Raw genomic sequence first — 21,559 nt, forward strand, 5'->3', positions numbered from 1 at the left:
AGCCAGCGAGGCCAGCGCAGCCGGAGGACCGAGCGGCGGCCGCGCACGAGCACCGGGCCCGGCGGCGCGCAGGCCCGCCGAGCAACGCCCGCCGCGGCCTCCTGCCCGGCCCCGCCCGGCGGGCGCGCGGGGATGAGGAGCGGCGGGCGGCGGAGGCCGCGGCCCGGCTAGGCCCGCTCTCGCGCCGGGCGCCGCGCCCGGTGAGTCCCCGCGCTCCCGCCGCCCGCCGCGCCGCCGGGCCCGGATCTCCCCCCGCGGCCCGGCCGCTTTGTTCCCGGCCGGCGGGGCCGGGGCCGGGGCGCGGGCCGCGCGCAGCCGGAGTGGAGGCGCGGGAGCAGGAAGTGGCCGAGCGCGGCCTGGGCGGGGAGCGCGCGGGCCCGGCCGGCGGCGGGGGTGCGGGCGCCGGCCCCGGCCTCCCCCATGACCTTGGGGAGGCTGCCTGCCCGGCGAGGCCCAGGCTGGGGTGGAGGGGCGCGGCCGGGGCCGGGGAGGTGCTCGGGGGCCTTGGGAACAGGCTCGGCCCAGCCGTCTTACAAGTTTGTGGGTGGGCGCTTGGAAGGAGACCCCGTTTTCCCACAGACAAAAAGTTGTGCAGGGTGGCGAGCCGCCCAGGCCAGCCTTCGAAGGGCTGCCAACCCTCCCGGAACTGCGTCCTCACCGGCTGGGCTCCCGAGGAGCCGCCCACCCCTTCCAGAGGCCGGGCCCCAGGGCGGCTGGGGCCGGAACGGGGCATGAGGGGCAGGGGGGACTTGTTCCTGAGGATCGCTGTGCTGGGCAGAGTCCGGGGCAGGGCCCGGTGCTGTGTGGCCGGCCCCCTACGGTCATCCCCAGGCCCTGGCGGACTGACCGCCTTGGGGCCTCTGGTCCGAGGGAAGGGCGAGCGCGTTGGTGGCGGCCTGGCCCCTGCCCCCCAGCTGACACACAGTTCGCAAAGCAGTGTTTTGGAGGCCGAGGGAGGGGGCCCTTTCAGAGCATAGACTATTTTTTTTTAAGCTGTGACTTGAATAGTAATAGCAATACTACGTGTTTACGGGAAAGGCACTGACAGTACAGAAGCAGGGGGAACGGAGGCCCCTGTGTCCCACCGGCCCTGTGCCCAGAGGCAGCCCCAGCGCTGGCTTGCTGGGTACGTTTCTGTGCAGATGCACACCACCCTGTGTGTGTGCAGATATATTTTTACGCACCGGGTTCTCGACAGCTGTCTGACTCTGTCAGCAGCAGGCCCTGCTTGGGGTGGCGTGGGGGAGGGGGAGGGGGGACATACAGAGGTCTTTGAGTCCAGCCCTCTGCCTCCAGGCCACGCCTAAGCAAGTGTCCCCAGGGCCCCTGAGCCTGCCTACCCCCTCGGAGCCCTGTCCTCAGGGGCGTCTTCCTCCAGCCTCCCTGGCTGGCTGTCGGTGCCGTGAGCCTGTCGAGGGACCACAGTGGGAGCTCTCCTCCACCCGCAAAGCGCATCTTCTCTGTCCCGGCACCACACAAGGCCGGGTCTTCCTGCCCTTCTGAATTTGACTAAGACAGTCCGTCCAGAGCGACCTTCCCTGGTGCCTAGCCCCTGCTTCAGGAGGCCAGTGAGGTGGGCTGCAGGAGGATGTCTAGGCCGCAGTAGGGAGATCCATGTTGGGTTCATTCCAGGGGTCCTCAGGGGCCTTCCCTGTCTGGGGGTTCCAGAGGGGAGTCTCTGGACCTGCCCTCAGGAGTGCCTGTCTTTGGGGGGATGGCAAAAGACTGCTCATGGGAAGAGTGCTATTCCCTGAGATGCCCAGAATATGGGCACTGGGTTTTGAGGGATGTCCAGGAGTTCATCCAGCAGGCAAGCAATGGGGAGGGCTGTTCAGGATCAATGGCCAAAGTGTCTGCTCAAGAGATGGTGGCAGGTGGGCCACTGTGGGGCAGGCATTTGTACAGTCCCCCGCCTGCCACCTCGGTTGCTGCCTGAATGCCGTAATTATGGGTCTGTAACTACCCTGGACTGGGGGCTTCTTCCAGACAAGACCTCTGTGAACCTCTCTCTGTCCCCAGCACCCAGGGCTGAGCCTGGCAAAACCAGAGGTGCCTGGTACCTGTTGGCTGAATGAATGAACAGGATTCAGATCAGCAGGGGCCCTGTGGTTTAGGAGGGGCTTGGGGTTTCTTGGGGGAGATTTTTCATGTCATTCTGGAGGGATCCTCTCCTCTGTGCCAGCCATCTGCACTCCTGGCCCTATCTGCTTCATGTTTGAATTTCCTTTTCCACCCTGGGGCAGGGAGGGGAAGTCCTGTACCCCTGCCATAGGACCCCCAGCCTGTGGGTGGGAACACCATGGACAGGGAGAACGGGGCGCCTTCTGGCGGGGCTTGGGGAGGCTGAGCTGGGTGAGCCGAATCAGTCGGCGGGTCCTGGAGGAGGTGGCCTCTGTGGGTTGGCAGGTGGGAGGCTGAGATACATCGGGAGCGCTTCTGTGGATGGGAGTGATTTGTACAAAGGTCAGAGGAGGGCTAGGTGAGGGGGAGCAGGCTCTGAGGGCTTGGAGGCCCGGGGCAGGTGGCAGGGAGCTTGAAGCCCAGGCAGAGGGGCATCTCGGGCTGGGCGAGAGGGCGTCGTCCCAGGCTGAGACGCCAGGTGCAGCGGGCCTCCCGGACACAGCCTCACACCTTCCCTTTGCCTCCTCCAGCTGGTGGGCGGCAGGGAGGCCCTGCTGAGAGGGGACCAGGAGAGGCGCCCTGGCTGCCCCGGCCCCCTGGAGCCCAGGCACCATGAACGACGGGGCCATCGTAAAGGAGGGCTGGCTGCACAAACGAGGTCAGTGCTTGCCGGGGCTGGGCCTGGGGTGGGGGTCCTGGAGCCGGCCTGCAGACCGGCCTCAGGTGGTGGGGTGGAGGGCGTGGCCTCATGGGACCTTCTGAGGCCCTGAGGCCTGGCCTGCAGCCTGTGAGGCCAGCTGGTCTAGTGGCCACTCCTGCCTCTCTCGCTTTCCTGGAAGGCAGTGAGGACACGGGCTGTCCCAAGGCCTGACTCGCTGGCAGCCGGGGCCCTGCCTGAGGGCTCCTGAGGGCAGGGCAGGGCTGCGTGGCCTGCCGGGTGCCTGCCTGAGCCCAGGCTGTGGCTATGGGGGTGCTCCCACCACCCAGGGGCCCAGCCGGGTGTGCTTATGCCGGAGCTGCAGAGGCCCGCGCCTGCCCAGTCCTGTCTTCTCCCTCGTGTGGCCCGAGCCCAGGGAGGGCCTCAGCCAGAAGCGGCCGCCCCCCAGCCTTGCCCACAGCCCCTTGCCCCGTGCCCTTGGCCGCTCAGGGACTGAGCAGCGGGTGGGTGGACAAGCCTTATGTCCAGATGCCCCGAGCAAGTCCCCCCCTGCTGCCCCAGGGAGGGGACTGGCCGCCCCCCGACCTCCTCTTCTCACAGACCTGTTCCCTCGGAAGCCCTGATGACCCCGCACCGGTCAGCCGCCAGCCCCACCTCAGGCATGCCCTCTAGCAGATGGCATGAGGGTGTCCCTCTCTGCACCCCAGGATCCTTTATATAGGCTGTTGGGAAGGGAACCTCAAACAGATGGAGCAAGCAGGGAGGGGTGGTGAAGGTGGGTGCCATGGGTGAGTTTTGTGGGGTGCAGAGAAGCTCCCCAGTAGAGGTCTGGAGGCAAGGGAGAGACAAGGGGGACACATGGTGGGTGCTGCAGAGCGCCCAAAGCAGGGGATCCAGGATGTGGTCAGCCATGTGTTTTTAGAGCTTTGGCAGCTGCAGGGAGGGCGGCGTGCTGGCTGGAGACAAGGAGAGGAGGCTGCAGGGGCCTGTAGTTCTTGGGGAGCCTGGCGTCCCCCACGGCCTCCTGCATCTGCCCGGCTCCTTGAACCCTCCCTCCGGAGTCCCGCCCCCTGTCAGGACTGCTCTGTGTCCGCCTCACCTCGGAGCCCCCTTTGGAGCAGGGACCTCCCCCTTCCTTCCTCCACCGCCAGGGCCCCTGTTCCTCTCTTCTGTGCTTGGAGGCAGCAGAAGAATACAGCCCCCTACCTGGAACCAGTGCCTTTTAATCCTTGGCAAATGTTTGTTGATGACTGTTAGATTAAGGGCTGGCCCGTGGCATGCCTGGGCCTCAGGGCTGTCCCGCCCCTGTTACTGGGCCATCCACTGGCCATCATTGGTGCCCCTCTGATGGGTGAATGTCAGTGTCCCATGCCACTAAGGTATGCACCTTCTGAAGGGATGGGGAGGATGACATGTTGGGCCCAGTGAGGCCTCCCGAGAGCTGGGTTTGAACCTGTTACGGCTGCCCTATCACTGCGTCCCTCTCCAAGGGCAAGTCTGTTGAGCCCCTGGCACTTGATTTCTCCCCATCTGTACAATGGGAATGGCGGTGGAGAAAGGACTGGTAGAGCATGTGGTTTGGGGGCCCTAAGTCGGGATGCAGCAGCCCTAGGCTTGTCACCTGGCCCCCGCTTCAAGCCAGGAGAGAGGGTCTAAAGCCCCCAGCGCCCCTGAGCTTCACCTCCAACTCCAGCCCGTGTGCCAGCATCGGCAGGGTGTGGTGTGGGGGACGGCTGGCATGCCGGGGGCCACGGGCTCTCCTGCACGCTGGGTGGGCACCTGCCTTGTGCAGGTAGGTGGGTGTCCCACCTGGGCCAGGACCCCGTGCCTCTGCTCCCCTGCCCCGTCTTGTCCTCCCTGCTGCCCTCCTGCCTGACCGTCTGCCTTTTACTAGTCTGCTGCTCCCACAGACGTTTGCCCCCTTCCTGTGCCTAGACCTTGGGGCAGGTAGAAGGGCGGGGTCGCGTGGCTGAGGGGTGCGAGCTGGCTGGTTTGGAGCCAGATGTGAGGGAGTCAAGGATGGCCAAGGTTGGAGGCCCCCGGGGGCGCTTTTCCCGGGAGGGAGCAGGACCTGAGCCCTCTTTTCGGGGTGGGGAGCATCAGGGTTTGTCGTGGCCTGCAGGCGTGAGCAGCCCCCGGCTGACAGCAGGGGCAGGTGGGAGAATCCTTCCTGGGCGTGCCTGGCAGCTAGGGTGTGCCTGCCCGGAGCAGGCCTCGCCAAGGTTCCTTGTCCCACCCAGCCACTGAGGAGGGTCCCGCTTCCCTGCCACCCCTCCAAGAGGCCTCCCTGACCCCTCCTGGCTGATCCTCCGCCCCACTGGCCACCTCTGGGACCGCATGGAGGAGAGCGCTGGAGGAGGGAGATGAGGCCTCTGTGGGGCGGCTCTGGGTGGGGTGGGCAGAGGGCTCTACCTGCAGCCCGGGTTTGAGGCCCCGTTCCTCTCCGCATGCTGGCCGGGCCCCTCCCTCGGCCAGGGTCAGATTCTGAATAGGGGAGGGAGGGGACTGGGGCTGTCCTCCAAGGCCTAGCCCCTCACGGACCCCAGAGGTCCCGGCCCAGGGGCACTTCCACTCCTCTTGCCACTGTGGGCCCCAGTGCTGCTGGGGATGGGGGCCTGCACCAGCCTGTTCTGCTGCGTCTGCCCCCAGTCCAGTCCGGGGCCTGGCACACAAGGAGTGATAGTGTCTCCAGGGCCTGTGTGGGCGTCCAGGTGATGGCCGAGGGCCGGGGTGGCCAGCGTCAGTGTAGGGCACCCTGCCCCTCTGGAGAGCGACCGCAGGCCGCTTTCCAGGGATACTGACCCTGTATGCTCTGGGGCTGTGCTCAAGTTCCAGCCCAGCACTAACCTGCTGCAGGGCCCAGGCAGCACCCGTGGGCCTCAGTGTCCCCTTTTGTCCTGTGGGGAGCTGGTCCCCAGGAGACGGGGCTCAAGCTGCTGAAGGCTTGGGAGGCAGCAGGTGGGCTGGGCAGGGAGGGGCCTGCTGGGACCTTGCAGATATCCGGCACAATGGGTGGATGTCCTGAGCTGTGAATGGGTGTCCCAGAGACGGGCAGACTTCCTGAACTAAAGCTGGATGCTGGATGCCCTGAGTGACAGGCAGACACCCAAGCACTGGTGCTGGGGGCTGTGTTGCTCAAAAATTCACATTCTCGAAGATCTGGTGTTTTGTGCACACTCACCTGGTTTTTGAAGACTGACAGTTTAAAAAATGAACCCTATTCCAGGAGCCCATGCAGCTGTTTCAGGGTGTCCCCCCACCAAGGCCTGCCTGCTGGCTGCAGCCCACCCTTAGCAGCTACGCTGGCAGAGCACCCCTCTCCCCACACTGGGTCCCGCTCTCAGAGCTTGTGCTGTGGACACCGTCCTCCTTGGTGTCCCTGAGCTACAAACAGGCCACCTGGACTGCGTGGGCCAGGAGAGGGGTGGAGGGCAGCAAGAATGTCGGCCACAGATTGGTGGAGCAGCTCTGAACTTAGGAGACGGGCCTAGGGAGTGGCCTGGGGGCATCCCTGGATTCCTGCAGGTGGCCGCTGGCTGGTGGGGACCCAGCAGAGGAGTGGGCCTGTCTGGCCCGCGGGGGCTGGGGTGGGGTTGAAGCAGGCCTGTGGGACCCTGCCTGGAAGGGATGGCCTGCCAGGTCTGTGTGCAGGACGGAGCCTGCGTCTGCCCATTCAGCTTCATCCCCGGGAGCGGCAGCTGGCCTGGACTACGTTGCCAGAGCTTAGTAGGCCCGGTGCCTTACCCTGCCCCGCCCTGAGCCCATCGCTAGCACAGACCCTCCTTCAGTCCCAGGCCCTTGCTGCCCCTGGGGGGCAGGTCCCAGGTGTCCTGGTGGGCAGAGAGTGGATGGGGCCGTGGCCCCTCACACCTCCCTCCAAGTGTCTTACTTCCTGCCAAGGTATGGGCATTACCTGCCTACCACATGGCGCTCAGATGGAGAGACAGCAGTTACACCTGGCTGGCACAGATCTGTTGCCCCACACCATGTCCTGAGGAGGGGGGCGCTAGGAAGGTTGCAGCCTGGCTCCTCTGTGGAGGTGGGAGCGGCTTTGCCAACACCGGGGACCCCAAGCCTGTGGGAGCCTGTTCAGCCCACTTTGCAAAATGCCACGCAGGGTGGATGGCTTGTGTGCATGTGGAAGCTGCTGCGTGCCCTGCTAGAGTAAGGTGCTCAGCAGGACCCCTGTGGGAGGGAGCTGCTCCCCTTACTGGGTGCCCAGGGCTGGGGGGCAGGGCCGCCCTGGCTGACAGTGGTGCAGGTTGTGGGGATGGCCCCAGGTCTCAGTCCGGTAGAGCCACGGTGGGTGTGACTTTGCATCCGTGAAATGTCCCCGTAAACTGCCCCTGGGCAGGTTGGTGCTGGGCCAGGGCCAGGGCCGAGGGCTGGAGGCCTCCGCTCTGAGGGTCTGTGCTTGGGGGCTTGGATACCCGTCCCTGGAAGCGGGCTCCGGGCTGCAGGCAGGCCAGCCAGTGTGGGGGCCATTTCCTGTTTGCAGCACGTTGAGTTCTCCCTTCAAAACAAGCAACAAAAGAGGAAGCTTGGGTGGCCTCGTGCTGGGGGTGAAGGGTCACTGCCCACCCCAGCCCTGGGTCCTGGGCCCATGCCTGGTAGGCCCCGAGTGGGGGGCGCCCCTGCCTCCTTCCTGGCTGCCCTGCAGTGGGCGGAACTTAATGGGGGTTCACAAGGAGGGGAGGGGCTGATGGCCTCTGCTGACTTCCTGGCCGTCCTGGTAGCACAGTGCACATTGTACAGAGGACGACTAAGGCCTGAAGGAAGGCGCTGGAATGGCTGGGCACGACCCTGAGCCCCAGGCCCAGATCCCCACCCTCCGCCAGCTCTCAGGAGAGGCCCAGGCTGGGTTGCATCAGGCCAGGTTCCCAGAAGCGCTGTGGGAAGGCAGGGGACGGGAGCTCTTCTTGGCCGAGGCTGGTGTCCTCTCTCTCCAGGCGCACCTGGCCAGGCGCAGGGCGGCACCCAGCCCCACAGACCATGCTGTAGTTGGAGCCAGGGTTTGGCCTCCAAGCCTGTTCCCCAGGGATGCCCCGCGTGGGCAGATGGCCCAGACCCGGCCCCAGGCAGCCCGGAGGCCTCAGCTGTGGTCCACTGGGGATGGACTTTCCGGGGCTCTGGGGGTGCTTGGCTGAGACCGAGGGTGGGGGGCTCACACTGGCAGGCCTCGAGGAGGGGCCCCCTGGCTGCTAAGGGGCTGGTGCCCTGGGCTGGGGGAGCAGGGGCAGCTAGCAGGAGTTTGGGGGCTGTGACCAGCATGTGCGGGTCTGGCTCAAGGCTGGGTTGGGTGTGGTGGGGGGTGTGAGGTGGCAGGGCTGGGGGTTGGGGGATGCAGTCTGCAGCCATGTCAGGGGGAGGTGGCAGAGAGAGCACCGTTCCAGCCAGGCCTCAAAGTCTCCGTGGCTCTCCTGCCGAGGATGTAGCTCCAGGTTAAGGCAGAAATGCATGAGAAACAGCGGCTTTCCCGTGGCTGTTGTGGAGGGCACAGTCTCTCCTGGGGGTGTCAGGGACCAAGGCCCATATCCATGGTCAGTGCTGGGAGCCTGCTGCCCCACCAGGACAGCCTCGGGGGAGGCTGGGGGTCACCTGGACACCAGGGTCCTTGCCTCTGCCCCCTCTGAGTGTCTGCGTGGGGGGGTTGGGTAGGGCTGGTGCCTGTGTGCTGCCCCCAACCAGAGCCCTGGAAGGAGCCTCCTAGGGCAACCCTCCTGCCCTTCCCGAGGGCTGTGCCCCCCCAAGGGAGGGCTGGCTGCCACTCCTTGCCCTCCCTGCCCTGGTGTCTTTCTTGGCTGGGTCTGTCCTGGGCTCCTGGCACAGGCGTGGGGTGCGTCCCTTAGGAAATGTTCTGGAAAGCTAGAACTTGTATGTCTTGTGGTTTCAGGCAGGGGCTTTCTGAGGGCCTGAGCCAGGACTGGGGAGTCAGGAGCCCCATCTCTGGAGGCCTGTGACCCAAGGGGCCAGCAGGTGGGGGAGCTGTACTCCACCTCCCAGTCCCCCAGGAAAGTGTAGACCCCCCTGGATGCCCGCCCCTCCATGTGGAAGGAGGTGTGGCTGCCCTGAACCAACCCAGCGCTCCTGAGCCCCATGCAGGGAGGGCGGATGAGGCAGTCGGCTCCCAGTCCCTGGTTCCGCTGTCAAGCAGGAAGGCCCCGAGGTCACAGCCTGGTGCCTGTGGGCTGTACGCTGGGGGCAGGGGGAACAGGGGTGCAAGGTGGAATGCAGTCCAGGGGCCCCACCATGCCCGCCTCTGCCACTGAAGCACAGTGCAAAGCCTGGGGCCACTTTGCTCTGTCCTGCTTCCCCAGGACAGAGCCTGCTTGGGGCCTCCAGCCAGCCTCCCCCAAACCGCCCCCCCACAACAGCCACCTGCAGATCACCTCGGCTGGACGTCGGCCATGGAAACCCTGCTTCCTCCTTGGGCACGTCATCCATCCCACAGGCCAGAAAAAGGGGCCACTGAGTCGCACTTGGCTCAGTCCCCACAGCCCCTGCCCTGGTCCAGTGGCCTGGACACCCATCACCGCCCTCCTAGTCTCTGGCCACAGCGCAGCTTACTCAGTGGCCCCTCGGCCTGGACCACAACCCATGCACGTGTCCTTCCCCACATGTCGGCTCCTGCCGGGCCGGGAGTGGACGCATCCCTCTTCTCCATCCACACCGGCCACACGTGCCCTGCTCCCCCGAGGGCCCTGTGAGTGCAGCCCCCAGAAGGGCTGAGGCCTGAGCCGGTGGGTGGCTTGTCTCAGACCCAGGCTTTGCCCGGGTGGCAGTGTGCCCCTGTGCTCCCTGTGCCCCGGGACTGGCTTCTGAGGCCCCCAGGCTTTTGTGTCGGTCAGTGGCCTAGTGCCCTGCTGGTGGGATGGGGACACGGGCAGAGGACTGGCAGGTTGGACCCTCGAGGTGACCTGTGCCCACTGCCCACCCTTCCCGGCGGGTGGTGGACGGGCTGCTGTCAGCACGGCCGTCTGCTCACTGTGCCGGAGAAGGTAAATGGGCGCCCGGCAGCTGTCGGTGTGCGATGGATGAGCAGGCGGCAGGGGACCGCGCGGTGGCCGCTGTCAGCTGGCGCCCGCTCCCCGGGCCTGCTGGGGCTCACTTTGCTGTGGAGAAACAGCTCGGCGCCGCCTGGCACCCTGCCAAGCCACCGCCTGCCACTGCCTTACCACTGTGGCGAAGTGTTTATCCAGCAGTTTCCCCAAACTGGGGGCTTGGAGACAGTGTGCACAGAGCTCAGGGTGTGGTGGCCGGGTGGGCCATGGTGGCCAGGGGAACCGGGGTCTGGTGTCGTGTGACTGGTGCCGGGGCTTTGACATGCCTGGCAGCATGGGCCTGGGATGGCATGTGCTGAGGGAGCCCACATCCGGTGTGCCCTCCAGGCCTGTTCACAGCAGGCCCCAGCCCCCGGGTTGGGGTGCTTTGACCCATGGTGTGGCCTGGGACACACGGCTGGGAGATGTGAAGAGTACGGCCCCTTAGCCTGTGCCTGTCTTGTCCCCAAGCCCTGGCCATGTGGCCCCTTTTGGGTGATTTGGGCTGTGGGAGGCCAGGGCTGCTGGCTAGGAATCCCCATTCCTCAGGGGGCCTTCAGCCCATCCTGGGGTGAGCAGGGCTGGTAGGGGGGCCCTCCTGTCGGAGGACACCTGGGACTCTGAGCAGGCCAAGGCTGGGAGCCGAGGGGCCCCGGAGGGGCAGGAGGAGGATGGGCAGCCCTGGTCTGGGCACAGGAGCTGCTGAGCCTGCAGCCCACAGCCCCATCCCCCCCAGGGCCCCGCCTTCTCAGGCCTGGAGCCCTCACTGCAGGTGGACTGCCTGCATGGGGTTGGAGGTTCAGCAGGGCACAGGTCCCCTTCCCTGTGGCTGGGCAGGACGTGGTCCTTGAGGGGTGGGTGTGGCCCCCTGCTCACCCTGGCCCAGGGCTGAGTGAACCCCAGGGGGACCTGCCCGGCCTGGCTGTCCTCCCAGGGACAGACCCTCTGGTTGGTGGGGGGCACCAGGTCCCCGGCTTGGCCGTGGTGCTCATCCCCTGGCCTTGCGTATCGGTGCCTGGAAGGGAAGCCTTCATGCTCCCCACTATCAGCAATGGCTGCTGTGTATGCCTGCCCCCCACTGCCTCTCCAGGACCCCAGTGCAGGGATGGCCCACTGGCATCTGGTGTCTGGGCACTGGGGGTCACCCTTTCCACTCACCCCAGCTCTGGTAATGAGTGGGGCCCTAGGGCCCTATCTGGATTGGCCACCTGTCCTGTGTCCTGTCTGGGCTAAACTCATTCAGATGCAAGCTGTGGGTCAGGCTGCAGGTGGCCTTGCTGGTGGCCCTTGACTGACCCCCTGGCTGGATCTCTGTAGGAGGAATGGGGTCTGTGCATCTTGGCGCCTTGGCCCTGGCTGCCCTAGCCCCCGGGGTCCCCACTCCTCCCCAAGGGGTGTGTGCCCACCACCAAGGGGGAGGGCTGAGAGAAGCCGCCTGCTCTGGCCCTTGTGGTCACCTGTGTGCTGTCTGGCTCCTGGGCTTGGCCATGGGGGGTGCAGGCGGGGACAGTGCAGGGCTGACCCTGGCAACCCTCAGTGCCCTGGTCTGGGGCTGGTGGAGGGCCTGGCTGGTGGAAGGTTCACAGACCATCCCCCTGGTCCCTCCCTGAGAGGTCAGTGGGGTCGGGTGCCTGCCCCACAGCTTCTTCTCAATGAGTGCCATACCCCCTCAACCCAGTTCTGGGGTGTGGCTAAGGGGTGAAAGCTGATAGCAGGTGTAAGGTCACAGGGCAGGCGGTCCTGTGTGCTTAGCAGCTCTGGCACCCCCATTACAGGGATCCTGGACCCCAGTGGATGATGGCCTCACGCATGGTGGGGAACTGAGATCTAGTCTGTGCACAGTCCTGCCGAGTGCATGAGGCTGGTGTATGGACACCGCTGTGTGGCACACACATGCCAACTGTATGCATGGGGTGCAGCGCTGGGGGGCTGTGCTGGGCAGAGGGTTTGGGGAGGCTCGGTGGCAGTTGGTGAATCAAGATGGATTTTGGGGGCTGTGCGGATGAGGTGCTCATCGCCCCCCTGCTCAGTTAGCATCCTGGGGAGCGGCAGCTGGCAGGGTGGAAGGCACTCCATCAGGGGCCGACAGCTCCAGACTGGCACGCAGGCGGGTGGGATGAGCGTCAGGCGGCCCGGGACACACTGGTGGGCTGTGCACAGCCCCTGAGCCTGCTCTGCTGGTGCCCGCCTGCTGCACGGGCAGGAAAGGGGTGCAGGGTGCCTGGGAGGCTGGGAGGGGCATCAGGGGCATGGGCATGGGTGCAGGGGGCACCCAGGCAGGGGAGCAGCCAGCATCCCAAGGCAGCCCACCACAGCCTTCCTAGCCAACTGCCCTCAGAGCCTGGCAGGGCTCAGCAGAGGTGGTGGAGCCCCTCCTAAATGCTGTTGGGGGCAGGTTACTGGCCACAGCTTGGGAGCTCCCTGTGCTGGTGGTGATCCTGCCTGGAGCTGGGGACACAGGCCTAAGGGTGGGCTGCCTGAGGAAGGGTGTTGGGAGCGGCCTGGGTCCTGCCAAGCCAGGCCTGGGCCTTGGAGGCCACACCGAGAGGTGCTTGGTTGGGAGGGGGCTGGGGAGGAAGGAGCTAACCACATGGCCGGTGGTCCTGGATGGGGCCTTTGCCTGTCCGCCACACCCCTCGGGGTCCCGTGTCCAGGTTCAGCTTGAGGAGGGGAAAACCCCAGCCCAGAGCTCAGGGACCCCAACCCCTTCTGGGCCCTCTGCCCAGCGGCCCTTCTGATGAAGTAGTCGCCTGTTAGTAAGTTCTCTGTTCAAACTCCTTGCTCTGCGAAATGTAAATGAAGTGTTTTTCTCTGGGTGTCAGGATGAAAAATGACAGTCGCTGGGAATATCACAGAGGACATCTGCTCTGACTCTTAAGTGTGAATGTCTGTTTACGGCTGATGTTACAAAACTTCAGGGAAAACTGTCCTGGGTACTTGGGTGTCCCCTGGCGGGGATGCGGGGGTCCAGGGTGGCAGGTCTCAGCTGGAGGGCTGCGCAGCCACCTCCCAGGGCAGGGTTGCCCATAGTACCCACAGCAGTCTCTGGGCCCCGGACAGTGAGTGTTGTCACGTGGTAGCAGGGGCTCTGTTCCGAGTGCCCAGCCTAGGCAGGTGCGGGATGTGTGCTGTACATGGGCCAGGCGAGCTAGAGAGGCCCCTCTGCATGGGTGCCGTCTCACCGCTGGATGCCAGGCCCCGTGCTCTTGGCCAGGGCCATCTGCGGTGGGCGGCCCACTTGCTGTCACTGTTGTGACTGTTTGGTTACTCTTGGACCTATTGGCTCTGCACCACCTCCTCCAGGAAGGCCCTCTGGACTGGGTTAGTCTTCTGTCAGTTCTGCCCCCTTCTCCTAGGTCCAGGTGCCCACCTGGCTCTCTTTCCAGCACAGAAGGTGGGGTGGACTCTTCATCAGAGGCCAGGAGGGGCTCCCAGGCCACAGAGCAGACAGGGCGAGCTAGCATGAGAGTGGGGTGGAGGAGCCTGGGGTCGGGACCAGGACTCCACAGTGAGCACTGCGCTCCCCACCCTGAACAGCAACCCGACATGGACCCTGGGGGTCTCCCACTTAATAAGCCTGTCCCACAGTGAGTGTACCTTCCCTCCCCCCCCCCCCCCCCCGTCTGCCTTGGTGGGAATCAGGGTCAGTGCCCTCTTGTTGGGGCATCCTAGGCACACCTATCTCGGCATAGCCCCCTGCTGGTTGCCCACAGGGACAGGGGTCTGTGGGGGAGGGAACGGGACCTGGCCCCTCACTGCCCGGGCATCCTCAGGGGAGTACATCAAGACCTGGCGGCCCCGGTACTTCCTTCTCAAGAGTGATGGCACCTTCATCGGCTACAAGGAGCGGCCGCAGGACGTGGACCAGCGCGAGTGCCCCCTCAACAACTTCTCTGTGGCACGTAAGTGGGCCTGTCCTGGGAAAGTGGGCAGGAGGACCCCCTGGGCCTCTGTTTCAGGGGCTGGCAGTCTGCCAGGGACCAGGCTGAGCAGCGCTGGATCTGAGTCGCCTTGGGGACCAGTTAGTGGCCTGCCCTGGCTGGGGTGGGTGGGGGCATGTCTGTGCAGTCGCCGGCCAACAGGGGCCCGTCCTCCACTGGGGTCCACCTGGAGCTTGCCAGGGTCTCTCTGCTGAAGCAGGAAGGGAGGCGGTAAGAGAGTACGCGAGGGACACCCAGCTTCTGAGAGTGTCTGTCACCCCCGCGAGAAGCCTGTGGCTCTCCCGAGGAAGGTTCTCAGAGGCCTGGATGCTCAGCTGGGGGCTGGGGCGGGGGCAGGGGGCGGGGTCTGGGGGTGGGGCTGAAGGCGGGGTCTGGGGGCGGGGACTGGGGCTGGAGGCGGGGGCTGGGGGCTGGGGGCTGGGGGCTGGGGGCTGGGGGCTGCTGGCTGCCCCACCCATGGGATGGGTAAGTCAGCACAGCCAGGCTGCGACATCTCACAAAGCTGGACAAACTTTTTAAAATTATGTGCTTCTGTGGCTGCTCTTGTACTTACAAGGGGATCAGCAGGTGTGGCTTTACGGCTGGGGCTGTGCCTGGGGATGGGCGGGTGGGTGGGATGCAGAGCCAGGCAGGCTCTGACCCTGGCCCCATTCCAGGTGTAATGCCCTGGAACCCAACTGTGCCCAGGGGCTGGCTTGGGCTTATTAAGTGGGGGACCCCCAGGGTCCATGTCGGGTTGCTGTTCAGGGTGGGGAGCGCAGTGCCCACTGTGGGGTCCTGGTCCCGACCCCAGGCTCCTCCACCCCACTCTCAGGCTAGCTCGCCCTGTCTGCTCTGTGGCTTGGGAGCCCCTCCTGGCCTCCAGGCCTGGCAGTCGACTTCCTTGCGCTCAGCCAGAGCTGAGCTAGTTGCTAGGGTCCAGACACTGGGATGGCAGAAGCCCCTGCCCTGGCCCTGTGGCCCCCTCTTGCTTCCCAGAAGCCCTCAGGGACCTCTCACTCGTGCCCCTCCTGTCCCGGCACATCCCCCTGGCCCTGCAGGTGTGTCCATGGTCCAGGTGTGTCTGTGTTCCTGGTGCACGTGTATGCTCCAGTGTGAGTGCTCCCCAGCTTGTTTGCCCATTTTTGCTCCTCTGTGCATCTGGACTCCAGGGAGGACATCGCATTGGGTGGCGCATGTCCTCCAGCTACCTGCCAGGACAAGCAACCTCTCTGAAGGGTGCCACACTAGCCTGCACCCTGGGATTTGTCCTGGGGTAGGGGGCAGTCTGTGTAGCTGGGAAAGTAGCAGACGTTCGTGCGGAGGTGGGGTAAACTGCTGCTTTCTCAGAGGCCCCTTCTGTGGGCCCCCCTCTGGGACACCCACACTTCACACTGGCCCATCAAGGACTGTGGTCCCCCCCCACCCCCCACGCTGTGGCGGCCCAGGGACTGAAGGAAGGCCTCGGGAGGCAGTGATGGTTGGGGGCTGACGTGAGCCCGCCTCTGACACACCCACGGGGCGCCGCACGGCTCCGGAGCAGTGTCCGAGCCTGAGCGGAGGCCCAGCCCAGCCCTCAACTACCCCCTTTACCCGGACGGAACAGGCCTGCAGGAGTGGGCTAGGGCCTCCCGGGACCCCGGGCCGGGTCTGGGCCGCCTGTACGAGGACAGGGGCAGGTCCAGAGCAGGGTGTGGGCAGGTCCGGAGCCGAGCATGGGCAGGGCTTTGGGCAGCCAGGGGCGGGCCCGGAGCAGGGCATGGGCGGGGCTTCGTGTGCCCATGGGCGGGTCCGGAGCCGGCGTGAGCGGCCTGGGGCGGGGCGTGCTCCGACCGCGCTGGCCTGCCGGCCCTCTCCAGAGTGCCAGCTGATGAAGACAGAGCGGCCCAGGCCCAACACGTTCATCATCCGGTGTCTGCAGTGGACCACGGTCATCGAGCGCACCTTCCACGTGGAGACCCCCGAGGAGCGGTAAGACCTGGGGCGGCCTCCCCAGCCCATTCATTGTAGAAACCGCTGGCCCAGGTCCTCGCCGGCAGGGTCGCAACCCTGCTGGGGGCCTGGGCCTCGGGGTCCCCAGCGTGCAGGACCCTGAGCATGCACGGCTGTCCCGGGCTGCGGGGCGGGCTGGGGGCCTCACCCGAGCACCCGGCAGGGAGGAGTGGACCACTGCCATCCAGACGGTGGCCGATGGGCTCAAGCGGCAGGAGGAGGAGTTGATGGACTTCCGGTCGGGGTCGCCCGGGGACAACTCTGGGGCCGAGGAGATGGAGGTGTCCCTGGCCAAGCCCAAGCACCGCGTGGTGAGGCCTGTGCCCCTGCCTTAGCGGAGCCCGGGGGTCCCAGGGTCCCGTCGCAGGTTCCCAGGAGGGCCCCGTGCTCAGTCCCCACCCCACTTGGCTCTCTCCCTGTGGACAGCACGGGCCGATCAGCTGTATGTCCGAGTGAGGTAGGGACGTGAGGATTCTGAAAGGCGCCCCCCTCAACTGTCACTCCCACCCTCCCCTGAACCCCAGCGCCCGGGTTGGGACGTACCGCCCACCCCTCCTCCCAAGTCCCGGACTTGATGGGGGCCCCACCAGGCCTGTGGTGAGCGGGAGGGGCCGCCTGTGCCCAGCCCCGAGGTCAGCGTGGCGGCCCTGGGCACCTGTGATCTGCACTGCTGGTGAGCAGTGGGCTGTCAGCTGCTGCTCTGACCTGGTGCCTGGCCACTGCCCCTTCAGACCATGAACGAGTTTGAGTACCTGAAGCTTCTGGGCAAAGGCACCTTTGGGAAGGTGATCCTGGTGAAGGAGAAGGCCACGGGCCGCTACTACGCCATGAAGATTCTGAAGAAGGAGGTCATCGTGGCCAAGGTAGGGCGGGGGGGCGCCGGGGGGCGAGGCGCGGGCGGGGATGCGTGCAGGGGCTCACAGCCTGTCCTGCAGGACGAGGTGGCCCACACACTCACGGAGAACCGCGTCCTGCAGAACTCCCGGCACCCGTTCCTGACAGTGAGTGGCCTTGGTCATCTGCTGGGTCCCCTGGTGGGGCCCGTCCCTTCTGTGCCTCGTGGGCTGGGGCCAGGCGGGCAGTTACAGCAGCCCGTCTGTAAGACAGTTTCACGTGTGTTGCGACTCAGGCTGACAGCGGGCAGGTCTCCAGGGAGGTGCCTGCTGCCCCAGTGCACAAAGGGCGGGTGGCCTGGGTCTCCCTCAGCTCGTCCTGAGGCCCTGGGAGGCCCCAGACTCCCTGTCCCTTCATCACACAGCCTTCTGGTTGCTTTTCATTTGAGGCTCAAGCCAAGTGAGACCCTGTCCTGAGAGGGACTTGGCCCAGAGGAAGTGTGTGGAAATTTGTGAGCCTTTGGGTGCACCAATGATGCCAGGCGCTGCCATCCCTGGGAGGCCTGGACCCGCCCCCGCACCAAGGGCCTCGCTCTCAGGCCTGGGGCGATCGGGCTGGCCTTGGGGGTCTTGCTGGGCCCCTGCAGCGCCCTGCTGCCTCCCACTCAGCACAGCCTCCCTCGGCTCTGGGGCCACCTGACCCAGGGCAGGGGACTGCTTTCTGAAAACATTTTCTCACGAAAAGGTCAGCTGCTTTCAAAGCAGCGAATGTGTTTCCCACCAGAACTCGTTAATTATGCGCCCCTGCCTCATCTGCCCCTTGGCTCTGGCTGAAGGACTTGAGGATGAGTCCAGGCTTTGTGCCCTCCTCCTCCACCTTTGAGCGTGTCCCCACAGCCATGCCACCATGGTTGCACTGGCCAGAGATCCCCAGGTCGGCCCTCGTGGGGTGCCGTGGGGACAGGGTGTGGGAGCTGTAGCCTCCTGGAACCAGGGGGCACTCTAGCTGCCACCAGCTCATCGGTGGTGGCATTCTGCTGCCCTGAGGCCTGCCCTGCAGGGAGTCTCTGCTCATTCGGGGAATAGGCCAGCCTCTGAGATCCTGACTCTCCTGTGCCCCTCGCTACGGGTGCGCCTGTCCAGCCCGAGGGCGTGGTCCCAGCCCTGCTTCCCCACAGGCTCTCAAGTACTCCTTCCAGACCCACGACCGCCTCTGCTTCGTCATGGAGTACGCCAACGGGGGCGAGGTGAGCCCTCCCTGAGCGCGGTGGCCCCTCCCCGCACCGGACAGCCTGTGCTCCTGCCTGCACCCCAGCGAGGCCATGGGGGTGGGACGGGCCCCCACCGCGTGCTCCTCAGGCCCCCTGTCCTGCAGCTCTTCTTCCACCTGTCCCGGGAGCGGGTGTTCCCCGAGGACCGGGCCCGCTTCTACGGTGCCGAGATCGTGTCGGCCCTGGACTACCTGCACTCGGAGAAGAACGTGGTCTACCGCGACCTCAAGGTGGGCGCCGGGCGGGGGGCGCCGGGCGGGGCTGAAGGCGGAGGGGTGGGCACTGATGCGGGGCCACCTGCAGCTGGAGAACCTCATGCTGGACAAGGACGGGCACATCAAGATCACGGACTTCGGCCTGTGCAAGGAGGGCATCAAGGACGGTGCCACCATGAAGACCTTCTGCGGGACGCCCGAGTACCTGGCCCCCGAGGTGCGCGCCTGCCGCTGCCCCCAGGGCCTGGGGGCGCCGAGGCCGCTGCAGCCTGTGACCCTGGGCCCCTGCGTCCCCAGGTGCTGGAGGACAACGACTACGGCCGGGCGGTGGACTGGTGGGGGCTGGGCGTGGTCATGTACGAGATGATGTGCGGCCGCCTGCCCTTCTACAACCAGGACCACGAGAAGCTCTTCGAGCTCATCCTCATGGGGGAGATCCGCTTCCCGCGCACGCTCAGCCCCGAGGCCAGGTGCCTGCTCTCGGGGCTGCTCAAGAAGGACCCCAAGCAGAGGTGAGCTGCTCCAGCTCCCCACCCAGCCCTCAGTGCCCTGGGCAGGATGGGTGGCTGCCCAGGCCATCCCAGTGGTCAGCGCATCACGTCCTGGCCTGGGTCCGGGCAGGCTGGGACTGTACGGGCCCCTCACAGCTGTCTGGGGGACCCTGCCACTCAGCGCAGGGCATACCACAGCCACCCAGAGAGGCCACGCTGTTCCTGGTGGCCTGGGCCACAGTGCCCTGCCTGGGGGCTGTGCTGGCCGGCACTGCCCAGCAGCCCAACTTCACCTAGCAGGGGGAGGGCCCGACAAACGGTCCGAGCCCTGGGTGGGCCGTGGCCTTGCTGCCATCACCGTGGCCTCCATGTCCTCGGCAGGCTTGGTGGGGGCTCCGAGGATGCCAAGGAGATAATGCAGCACCGCTTCTTTGCCGGCATCATGTGGCAGGACGTGTACGAGAAGAAGGTGGGTGGGGCCTGGCCACCTCGGGGGCATGACCCCCACCAGGGCCTGACCAAAGACTCCAGTAGCTCAGGTCAGGGCTGGGGGTAGTCAGCAGGCCCATCCCACCCCCGCCACACAGTCTCCTTACAGCCACCCTTACGTGTGTCCTGGGCAGCCTGACTCAGCCAGGCTGTCCCGCTGCTCGAGCAGAGAGTGAGGCTGGCCGGGGCACTCACCACTCGTCTGTCCTCTCCCTGCTTCACAGAAGGGGGCCCTGCAGGGAGCCCCGAGGGTCGGGATGGAGGAAGGCCTGGCCCCCTCCTCATCTGGCTGCAAAGCTAGGCAGGAAGGGTTTGAGGGCCTGTCAAGGCTGGGCTTGGGTGGAGCAGTGCACCTTCCACCCCAGAACAGCTGGCTGGGGCTGGCACAGGGCACTGGCCGGCTGCTCCGTGGGACCCCTCTCAGGGATGTGGCGGGTCCCTCCACTTGGCTGGCTTTGGCCTCTGTCGCCTGGGCCTGTGGGAGGCACTGCAGCCCCAGCAGCCCACCACTCCTGGCAATGCGCTGGCCCAGGTGGGTTGAAGGACTGTGGGGATGGGACTGTCCCTTCATCACGAGTCACGGAACGGAGCCCTGGGCAGCTGGGCCAAGGGGTCTGATCAGGAAGGGTGTGCCGGGGGAGGGTGCTGGGAGCCCAGCCTGGGCACCTGTCCCACCTGTCCTGTGGCGTCCCTCTTCATCCCCTCCCCGGATTTTAGGAAGTTAGAAGAATAAGAAAGCTGGAAAAAGGAAGAGGAAAATGGGCTTGTTCTCTTCCGCCTGGGGGCTGGGTGGGCTTCCCGTAGAGGTGGGCTGCACTACCTCCTGTCACCCAGAGGGGCTGCTGTGGGGACAACAGGGCTGAGGGGCAGGTCCCCAGGTTCAGACCACTGCCTGTCCTGGGTTGCCTTCCCAGAACTTTCTCACGTGTGGAGATGGCAGCCCCTTTCCCTGGTGCCAGCATGGCACCAGAGGACGTGGGGTGGCTCAAGTGGGCCCACCTCCCTGGGGGAGGGCCTGTTGGTGTGCCACCGTGCAGTGCACAGCCAGGACGGTAACCGGCCCCCCCACTCCCTGCAGCTGAGTCCGCCCTTCAAGCCCCAGGTCACGTCGGAGACGGACACCAGGTATTTTGATGAGGAGTTCACGGCCCAGATGATCACCATCACGCCGCCTGACCAAGGTGAGGGTGGCCCACCTCCCTGCTGACCTGCCCCCAAGCTGGCGGTGTCCCTCTCCCCAGAAAACAGCGCAGGGGCTGCCCTCAGCAGAGGCCTGCTGTGCTCAGCGCTTTACTGAAAAGTGTCCCTTTGGAGGGTGGCGATGGGGGCGGGAGGGCGGCTGTCCTGTCCCTGGCATTGTGAGGGTCGGGGGCCACGAAGTGCAGACGTGGACTCTGGGGGTGAGCCTGCAGGGACCTGCCTCAGTTTCCGCAGACGTGTGGTGGCTGTGCTCCTGGGGTCTGAGCTGTGCCCCTGCCCCCACAGATGACCACATGGAGGGCGTGGACAGCGAGCGGAGACCCCACTTCCCCCAGTTCTCCTACTCGGCCAGTGGCACAGCCTGAGGAGGGCCAGCCACGTGCTCCAGACGACGGCCTCACCGCGATGCATCGGAAGGAAGCCGGCCCCGATGATCTGTGTTCGATGTTTTCATAGGAACCGCGCCGCTCCTGCGAGCACGGATGGTTTCATGGGCAGGGCTGTCTTCCTTGAGGGCTGCGGCCTCCCGACCAGCTGGGATGGGAGGAAAATTGTCCGCATTTTCTTCTTAATTTATTTCATCCAGTTCTCCAGAACAATTAGATTCATGTAGAAAAACAAGGACTTCTACAGCCACGTGCAGCTGGGGTTCTGGGTGGGCCCGGTCCTACAGCTGGCTACCACCCATCTCAGCTCAGCCGGGGGCCAGGGGCGACCTGGTGCGGTCTGCTGGCCTGGCCCCCACTTCTTCAGGGTGAGGCCCTCAGCGCTGAGGCCGAGGAGTGGGCCTGGGGCGGGCCGGGGCTGGGACTCACCTTGACAGACGGGAACAAGGCTGAAATTGTTGCTGTATATCATGCTGTCTACCTGCATCTGGGGGTTTTTAATCTTAGGAGCGAGTCCCTCCCTCTCACCCCCGTTTTCCCTCTGGGACCGGCTCCCCTGATGGCTTCCCCATACCACTTGTCCTGACTTAGCTTCACCGCGCCATGCGCCCCAGCCCGCCCCACCAGACGCCCGTGGGGGGGGCCCTCACTGTGCCCTCCACGCCCCAGGCCAGACGCCACACCGCACATGGCAGTTTTTACATTCAACTTGAGTATTTTTACTACGAGACTTTCCCTCCAAATTCTTCAATAAAAATTGCTTTTCAACTTTGTGTGGCTTGTTTTGCTGGGTGGTGGGTGAAGGGTCGTGCAGGCTGGCCCCCGCCTGGGGAGACCCCGTGCTTCCTGCCTGCCTGCATCTAGGGTCAGCCTCTGAGTGAAGGTGTCCCTCCAGCTCCGGCAGGACTCGCTGGAAGGGGGAGGTGCCCTAGTTGGCCAGGTC

At 65.5% G+C, this 21,559-nt stretch overlaps 1 protein-coding gene across 2 annotated transcripts; it reads left to right on the forward strand.

Annotated features, from left to right (window-relative positions):
• Positions 1-63: 63 nt before the first annotated feature.
• On the forward strand, positions 64-21,384 carry AKT1 (AKT serine/threonine kinase 1). 2 transcript variants are annotated; one of them, XM_036991479.2, is made up of 14 exons: positions 64-200; positions 2,652-2,779; positions 13,593-13,721; positions 15,599-15,710; positions 15,895-16,042; positions 16,463-16,594; positions 16,667-16,732; positions 17,743-17,811; positions 17,940-18,065; positions 18,139-18,267; positions 18,348-18,562; positions 18,923-19,010; positions 20,109-20,211; positions 20,516-21,384. In XM_036991479.2, exons 2-14 carry the CDS (start codon positions 2,734-2,736, stop codon positions 20,593-20,595), a joined length of 1,443 nt encoding a protein of 480 aa, XP_036847374.1. In that variant the 5' UTR covers positions 64-200; positions 2,652-2,733; the 3' UTR covers positions 20,596-21,384. The 2 variants fall into 2 exon arrangements, with proteins under 2 accessions (XP_036847374.1, XP_073097858.1); XM_073241757.1 differs by lacking the exon at positions 64-200 and adding an exon at positions 1,312-1,573.
• Positions 21,385-21,559: the final 175 nt, after the last annotated feature.

This window comes from Manis javanica, chromosome 8 (genome assembly GCF_040802235.1).
Source record: "Manis javanica isolate MJ-LG chromosome 8, MJ_LKY, whole genome shotgun sequence".
Taxonomy (NCBI): domain Eukaryota; kingdom Metazoa; phylum Chordata; class Mammalia; order Pholidota; family Manidae; genus Manis; species Manis javanica.

What these genes read in the sequence shown, in the direction of transcription:
- AKT1 (XM_036991479.2), top strand. Translation starts at nt 2,734, where the DNA reads ATGAACGACGGGGCCATCGTAAAGGAGGGCTGGCTGCACAAACGAG. An exon ending in CCAAGCCCAAGCACCGCGTG is followed by an intron (nt 16,043 to 16,462) that starts GTGAGGCCTGTG and finishes CTGCCCCTTCAG; the next exon opens with ACCATGAACGAGTTTGAGTA. An exon ending in CATCACGCCGCCTGACCAAG is followed by an intron (nt 20,212 to 20,515) that starts GTGAGGGTGGCC and finishes CTGCCCCCACAG; the next exon opens with ATGACCACATGGAGGGCGTG.